At 35.5% G+C, this 8,924-nt stretch overlaps 1 protein-coding gene across 1 annotated transcript; it reads right to left on the bottom strand.

Annotated features, from left to right (window-relative positions):
- Positions 1-433: 433 nt before the first annotated feature.
- Positions 434-3,590, bottom strand: LOC104229293 (peroxidase 4-like). Its single transcript, XM_009781912.2, has 3 exons — positions 3,278-3,590; positions 1,938-2,129; positions 434-961 (listed from the first exon to the last, which is right to left on the bottom strand). Exons 1-3 carry the CDS (start codon positions 3,533-3,535, stop codon positions 890-892), a joined length of 522 nt encoding a protein of 173 aa, XP_009780214.1. The 5' UTR covers positions 3,536-3,590; the 3' UTR covers positions 434-889.
- Positions 3,591-8,924: the final 5,334 nt, after the last annotated feature.

The raw sequence follows: 8,924 nt of genomic DNA, 5'->3' as shown, positions 1-8,924 counted from the left end.
CTACTCAGATCTGATTTCAATCTATGATATTATTCCCTATTGATCCATCGTTGTTAACAATGTTACATGTATGTTTTTATGTTATTTTTCAATAATTATTTTAAGCCTAGAAGAAAAAAAATATTAGGGTGATGTAAATCTTAGTCCCTTCGGGGACATCCGATAAAACAACACAAATCTTGATTATGATGTTCATAGTTTAAGATTTTGCAAAATACTTTATTTATGATGTTTACTCGTACCATGAATTTATGTCAAATACCGACATCAACTCTTGGTCTAATTATTGTAGAAATAAGGGCCATCATAGTGAGTTAAAGAATAGATCCAGAATATTTAACTTTCTGTGTCATTCGAATCAAATCTAGGTTTCATACTTTTTCATCAATTGTGTATTTGAAATATGAAACATCAAAAGAAGATGTCGACATGGGATATGACCCTAAATGCTTTTGCAATTTAGCACTTGTTTCTTAATCCAATAAGATCAAATTCCTTTTAAGTATCACTGCTTCAACACAAAAGAAGTAAGTGTAACTAGTCTATATCATATTGTACATAAATGCTCCAATCAGTAGCTCTCACTGGTTAGAATTCAGATGAGAGCAGCTATGCCGAACCTCTCCTTGGGATCCAGTAAGAACGCCAAAATCTGACAATTTAGCCATGGCATGAGCAAACTCTGTTCGGAACATAGTCCCGTCATCCAAAGAATAATCAATCACCACTTCTGCAGTCTTTTCATTAGCCATCAACTGTTGATCAGCAAACAGTAGCCCTCTTCCTCTCATTAATGTCTTGTAATAGTGATTATCAAATGACGCTCCAACTGAGGAAAATGCGGACAGTCCCCGAGAGTATGACATAGCAGACTCACTCAGACTCCTAGCTATTCGTTCATTGAACATATTGTTGATGGTGCTGTTATTCTCTGGACAACCAATCTTCCCAATATTATGTCCTTCAGGTGTAAGAAAAAAAGAACAAAGAATTTCAATAAATATATATTGCAAAAATAAGGGGCAGTGTATGAAGACTAAAGTAATGGGATCAGAAAGAATACCAAGGAGTGCCACTGTTTCCCTCTCATCTAAAATATCCAAGAGTATCTACTGCTATATGGGAACTTATATAACTCATATTGTGCTTAAGCTCTCACCTCGAACTAATATAGTTTCAGTGTATCAATTCTTGGGTTATATCAAAATGAACTAGCTTAAAGTTATAAAAACAACTACCTGATCAATTCATCGCGACCAGCTCACACACTTGCGAAATAACCTTTTCAATTTCTAGCATGGATTTTCTTCTAACGACTCGTTCCTCACCACCTCAATAAGATCCTAAATAGACTTTCTTCCAATAGAAATGGCTCCACTAAGAATTCCCTTTCTCCCACCCACAGTCACTTGATCATCTGAATCGTAATAACTATCTTCCACGAATGTCCTAAACCCTTATCAGTCTGATCAGCGCCTTGTTAAGATTGCAACTGGAAAAACTATGCAATCCATAAAGTGAAAAGAAGAATGGGAAGTACTTCTCTAGCTAGTAAGTGATCACTTCAATATACTATTCTGTAAGAGATTGTTTTATCTTTTCGGGGAGGTGGTGAAGTGGGTTATAGTTATTTGGCTAAATCATATCAATACATTCTTATGAGAAATTCAGTAAAATAGACAGTTGAGAGTAGCATAGCATTAGAGTCACCGTTCCCACAGTTCCCAGAAAAAAAATATAAATAAATAAATAAAAAGAGCCAGAGATTATCATTATCAGAACTGTATTGTTAACAAATAATACCACTAGGAGGTATCAGAAGTTTTTGTTATGTAATAGCAACATCTGAATATGCACAGCAAGATCATTTAACGATATTCATTTGAGAAACTTCAGGTAGTTACTATAGGAAACAAAGAATTAGGCTAGACTCATACCAGAACGACACCATCTCTTGTTGCAAGGACAAGGATATCAGAACAAGAGACCACCCCAGAGCATGCCTCCTCAATTTCATCCTTTATCATGTCGATGAAATTGAAGCCTTTCAGCGTCCGATTTGGGATTGCCTCACGTTCAACAGTCTCATTCTTACTACTGTCAGCAAGCAAAACAGATGCATCACAGCCCTGGAATGAACATAACAAGAAATTTTCATAAATATAAGAACTTAGAAACAAAAAACAAAGAAATTATATCGAATCTTGACTATCTTCACAGGTGACATTAGTAGTTGTCAGAGTGTTAGAATGGCTATTAGGATTCAAACGTAAAAACTTCATTGACATTATACATATCCAACTTTTTCCTTTAAAGTAAAGGGAATACTAAACTCAGTAAGCAAGGAGAGCAGATTGGTAAGGCTGAAAAATATATAGTTAGAATAAGAGGAGTGTGCATTTGAAACTCAAAGAGCAACTGACCGTTGAAACCAACTGCATCTAAATCAAACAACTAAGACGAGGCACAAATATACATGAGAACATACGAAGAATGACAAGTGCACAGCACACAAATTAAGATCAAAAAGAAAATTAAAAAGAAGAAAAATCGACAAATACATTTGAGGAAATACAAGGGCTATTGCTCACATCAGGAACTACAGGGCTGGCCACGAAAGAACAAATTGTGCACACACGCGCAAAAGTACAAATAAAGCCACAATATGTTTTCTGAAAATAAGAATGACAACAGTAACTGAATCAGTTGGAGCAGTTAAGATCCTTGATTTCGAAAAGACTAACCCAAGGCACGAGGACAAATAAGTACATATGAAGAATTAAAAGGCCATAATGGAATAGATGAAGAATTCCAAAGCTAATTAAAGAAATGTTAGAGGAAATGAAAATGAAGTCACATTCATTACATGCAAGAAAAATATTAGAGTGAGATAAGGCATGAAATAGAATAGAAGTATTGTATACTGGAATCGCAATCACATACATAGTAGAACCAAGAATAACAGTAAGAAGTGCAAAAACCAGCATCATATTAAGACTTGCTTCTCCACATAATTAAAGAATCCCTAACCCCATCCCCATCTCCCAAGTCCTATCTCAAAAAGAAGAAAAAGTAAACCTAGAGCTAGAACCCACAGAACACTCGATTAATGAATTAGAATAATCTAAACAATGCCAAAAAAAAAAAAAAAAAAAAAAAAACATCAAGAATTGAAAAATTGCAACAAAGTAACAAAATGTGGAGCACAAAGAAATTACAGATTAAGAAAAAATGAAAGAAGAAAATGGAGAGTAAATGGGAGAGTAGGTTACGGTACCCCAATGAAACAATCATGGAAGAGCAGGCGCAAGAGTTGGGCGGGTGCGTTGTGTTGCATCAGTACTATTCTCTGCATCGTAGACCACACCATTTCCTCGACATCCCTTTCACATTGTCCTTCATAATAATTATATCTGAGCGGCGTTGCAGCTAAAGCGTCAGTTTCTGGCATATTGCCTTGGGCCATTACTGTTGTCGCTAGGAACGCAACCGTGAACGAAAGAACCGCCATGGAAACCCAGTTCCTGCTCATCATTTTGAATTTTGAGTGAAAAATGTAGCGAGAGTTTGGAGTATCTTACCTTCTAATTGTACCTCTATATATACAGAGTATATTTTCTACTCCTAGCGCCAGTGTTTCACGTTAAAGTATTACACACGTGGGATAGGATAATAAAAGGTCCTCTTCATCTTCTTTTTAATAGGCGTTTTCAAGTAAAATTCGAAAAAATGGGGGAAAAATATTTCAACTAAAAATGGTATTTGAAATTTAAAGTTGTGTTTGGACATAAATTTCAGCTTAGGTTGTTTTTGAAATTTTGAGTGAAAATTTTGAAAAATAGTTTTTTGAAGTTTTTCACATTTTCGAAAATTTCTAAAATGCATATTCAAGTGAAAATTGAAAATTTTATGGACAAACTATATTTTTGGAAAAAAGGAAAAAATTTCCATCAAATTTTGTATCCAAACGGGCACTTAATTTTAGGTGGAGAATAAAATATGATATTTATTGGTCCAAGTGATTGAGTATTTAAAAAGAAACAATTTTCGGATCGGACACCAAAAAATATTGAGTTATATAAACTAACACTCTAAATATTTAATTAATCTTAACAGAACTAATTGTTTAGTCTACATTCGCAGCTACTATAGTGAATCGGCTCCTTGTTAGCGCTTCAATCACATAATTAACCAAAGAACACGTAGGTAGGAGTAAATTACATTAGTCCAAAATAAGAAGATGTCGTGTAACTTCTTCTCGTGAATGTTGTAATGTATTTGGATGAAAAGGAGTAGAGATGAGTGATGATACTTAGAAATGGAGAATTATATTTGATCAATCGACGAAATTACTAGAATCTAATTAAATAGCAACTAATATTAGTATCCTCGCGATGCACGGTTGATGTTAAAAGAAATTTATCATAATAAATTTTATATATTAAAGTAACAAATATGTAAATTTTGTTATAAAACAATAAAACAAGAAGAATATTGCAGAGAAAAGTAAAGAGAAGATTCTTATTGATTTGGGATAATTTATAATTGAATAGAATGCTCTATTTATAGGGAAAAATGGTTTAGCCACCAAGTAACAAACCCTAAGATCTCTCTAAAATATAAACATTCACCTTAAATACAACTCTATTTATAACACTCTCCCTTGAATGTCTATTCAACAGATAATGAGTCATTAAAACCTTAACTAAAATAAAATCCAGTGAGAAAAAAATTGTAGTAAGGAAAAAAGAGTACACATATCTAACAATACACCTTTTGGTTGTCTCGTTAAAAACCTTGAAAGAAAAACCCAGTAGGACAAAATCTTGTAAGGAAAAAAGAGTACAACGCGTATTAACTCCCCCTGATGAGAGCATCAATTCACATCTTTGAGCCTTCACATTCCAATCTTGTGCTCCATCTTCAAAAGATCATTGGTAGAGACTTGATAAACAAATCAGCCATATTAACTTGAATGAATATGTTGAACCTTAAAATAATCGTTCTTGATAGATATGTAATGTCTTCATATAATGTCGTGGAATAGCCTTTTCAATATCTCCATAGAGGTATTTTTGCTATCAAATTATCATGTTTATAGTTATAACAAGATCATGTGCACAAATTGCACTTAGTATGTGGTACTTCAAGATCAAGAATTGTATATGCTTTAAGCAATTTAAATCATTCAAAGATTGTCATATAAGTTAAGTCATATAAATCATATAATAGACTTTAATTATATGCATATCAAGTTTTCATGTCATGCTAGACAAATAAGACATCAAAAACTAATTGCGCATACCATTGACTTTATACTTTCAAGTATTTGAATTACATGTTCAAAACTACATGTCTTTCATATGAAACCAATTTCTATTCGAGATTGTTTCTCTAGACTTAAGATCCTCATATATATATTATAGATGTCGTCGACAAACATTTTATATCGGTTCCGACCTCCTTATTTTCATATAGACATAATATAGAGATCTCTTCATTCATATATTCAGGTACCTGAATCCCTCCTGAGATTTTATGAAGTGTTATGTTATGTGATCTTCTAAACCACTTGCCTCCTTTATTATGATCATTTGCTCATCTTATTTATCAAGAAATTTTATCTGAAACCGATTTGTCTATACGCTTTAAGCGTACCATAGACTTTGTCTTTCTAGGGCTTATTATAATAGGAGCATTTGTAGTGAGAATATTGTTACTTTCTTTGGGTCAGCAAATGCGTATGGCATGCTTTGCTTTATATTGCATATGAAATATCTTTTTATGAACTTCAAGTTTATATTATCTTATTCGATGATCTAGATCCATAAATAATAATTTATTTCATGTAACTTTTTCTCAACTGTTGTATCATGTTCATGTTAGAAAAACTAACTTGCTTCCTCAACTTTGAAAACCCATCTTTGTGTGTTTTGGTGCTAATCAAATACACACTGATCATTAATAATAATACGATGGAATTATTTGGTTCCTGACCCTGAAGCACTTGTAAGGAGAGAATGTAATATACTTTCATATATAACATATATCAAACTGATGTATATAAGTTTGTTCTCATAAGCAACAATTTAGCTATTAAGTGGAGGCACTCAATAAATCATTTTGATAAACCAATTGTGATGTAAACCAACTTATCAAGATGAACTGTCTTGAATAGAAAATATAAATATTATGCTCTAAATTAAATTATTGAGCAAGTTACCATATAAATACCAGGTTGTGGGTTATAATAATCGCACATGCAACCATCTCATAAATGCATATTATGTGGTATACATGGCAGGTGAATGGTCCCATTGTGATGACCCAAGAGGTCATCACTTGTTTTAAAATGAAATTGTACGCTTCGAGGCCTTGAAAACCTCATTTAATGTCACCTCGATTTGCGTGCACAGTTCGGGCGCGTAGCCGGAAAGCCTAAATGTGAAAATCTGTGAAAATGATAAGTTTTGACTGTAAAATAAATGAATTTGACTTCAGTCAACGTTTTGGGTAAACGGACCCGGACCCGTGATTTGACGGTCCCGGAGGGTCCGTAGGAAAATATGAGACTTGGACGTATGCCCGGAATCGAATTCCGAGGTCCCAAGCCCGAGAAATAAATTTTTAAAGAAACTTATTTTCTGAAATTGTTTAAAGGAATTTGAAATGAATTTTGATTAGAACATATTGGTATCGGGCCCGTATTTTGGTTCCGGCACCCGGTACAAGTCTTATATATGATTTAAGATAATTCTGTGATGTTTGGCAAGAAACGGAATCCGTTTGACGTGATTCGGACCGTAAATGCAAAGTTTGATGCTTTAAGAGTTTTGAATTTTTCATTGATTTTGAGGTTTAATTCATTGTTTAAGGGGTTAATTTGACGATTTGATCGCACGGATAAGTTCATATGATGTTTTTGAGTTAGTAGGCATGTTTGGTTTGGAGCCCCGAGGGCTTGGGTGAGTTTCAGATGTGTTTCGGAAGGTTTAGGACTTGTGAAAATTGCAGAAAACAGTTGTTCTGGTGTGCTGATACTTTCTTCTTCGCGTTCGCGGGAGGACCCTCGCGAACGCGATGTGTTATTTGTAATGAAGGAAAATTCCTTCTACGCGAACGCGTAACCCAGGTCATGAACGTGAGGCATTGGGGGGTCTTCCCTTCGTGAACGCGGACCTGGTATCGCGAACGCGAAGGCTTATAGCCTGGGCAGGGGGAAGGCTTATAGCCTGGGCAGGGGGAGGGGTACTATACCCTACGCGAATGTGACCACCTGGACGCGAATGCGAGGGCTTGAAGAGTTTCTCCTCCGCGAACGCGAGCTCACTTACGCAAACACGAAGGTCCCTCAGCCCTGACTCATCGCGAACGGAATGAGCCTATCGCGAACACGATGAGCAATTTCGCCCAGTTATTTTAAGTTTCAAAAACAGAATGCCATACGGGATTTTTATTATTTTTCACAAAACTTCATCTTCTCCATACCTCTTGGGCGATTTTTGAAGAACTTCTTCACCATAACCTCTTGGGTAAGTAATTTTTAACTTGTTTTTTTCTTCCATTTTTATCATGTCACGACTCGGATTTCCCACCCTCGGGAGTCATGATGATGCTTACTCGTAGAAGCTAGACAAGCCACGAAATTAGGAATCTTTAACTCTTTTGTTTTAATCCTTTTGACAACTTATATTAATAAGTGATAAACATTTAAATAACAGTGGAATATGAGATTAGGTGGAAGACCTACACAAAATATACCAAAATAATACGGAAATCAACACATGCCTCTACCTAGGAACTGGTGTCACAACATTCACGGACCGTCTATGACTACTACATATAATTGTCTAAAGGAAAGAAACACAGTCGGTCTCGGATACAAGTGATAACAGAACATGATAATAGATAGAAGAGACGTCGGGCCTGCGAACGCCTGCAGGACTACCTCGGAATCTCGGTGGATTGAAGGTTGGCTCCTAAGCTACTGATCTAATGTTGCTCCGGTATCTGCACAGAATGCAAAGTGTAGCATCAGCACAACCAAACCCATGTGCTGGTAAGTGTCTGGCCTAACCTCTGCGAGGTAGTGACGAGGCTAGGATCGGACTCCAGATAAGCCTGTGCAGTTATATAACATATGGCGGAAAATAAAGAGGAATAAGCAGTTTAAATGGGAGGGGGTACATGCTTCGGGGAACATACCAAATCCAACAGCAACTTAATACGATATGAAAGGACAATTCAATATCTACAACAATACAATAATAATATTGTTGCGGCGCGTAACCCGATCCCTTATCATTTAATATAATTGCAGCGTGCTACCTGATCCACATATATATCTGTTGTGGTGTGCAATTCGATCCACATATATAACTGTTGCGGCGTGCAACCCGATCCACATATATATTAATGTTGCGGCGTGCAACCCGATCAAATATATAAAAATATTGCGGCGCACAACCCGTCCCATAAATATATAAAAATATTGCGGCGCACAACCTATCCCAAATATACCGTCAATAGTGATCATAATAACAGTCCCGACAAGGGGTCAACAATAAACTACACTATCCCGGCAAGGAAATTCAACAGTACAAGTATATACGTCCCGACAAGGGAGAATCAACTATAACCAATCTTAACTCAACTCCTACTTATCTCAATTATCACCATTTCTCACTCATAAGTATATTCCACGAAAATAAACTTAAGACTTTACTCATTATCAAGAATTCACCCACTATAGCATTCGTAGTATCATTTAAGAATACAATAAGTATCAATTTAGAACTCACGAACATGCTCGACACCAACGTATAGATACTCGTCACCATGCCGATACGTCGTTCTCAACAAGAAACAATTAGCAAATAAGATTCAACTCCTAATCCCTCAAGCTAAAGATAGACCGAACACTT

Source organism: Nicotiana sylvestris, chromosome 12 (assembly GCF_000393655.2).
Source record: "Nicotiana sylvestris chromosome 12, ASM39365v2, whole genome shotgun sequence".
NCBI classification, from domain to species: domain Eukaryota; kingdom Viridiplantae; phylum Streptophyta; class Magnoliopsida; order Solanales; family Solanaceae; genus Nicotiana; species Nicotiana sylvestris.
The sequence above is the reverse complement of the archived record's forward strand: the minus strand, read 5'-3'. Positions and strand labels throughout refer to the sequence as shown.

Bases quoted from the DNA above. Each gene is read 5' to 3' on its own strand.
- LOC104229293 (XM_009781912.2), bottom strand. From the start codon at position 3,535: ATGATGAGCAGGAACTGGGTTTCCATGGCGGTTCTTTCGTTCACGGTT. The intron at 2,130-3,277 runs GTACCGTAACCT...TGTTCATTCCAG, and splicing joins TCCATGATTGTTTCATTGGG to GGCTGTGATGCATCTGTTTT. The intron at 962-1,937 runs GTATGAGTCTAG...TTACACCTGAAG, and splicing joins CAAGAGATGGTGTCGTTCTG to GACATAATATTGGGAAGATT.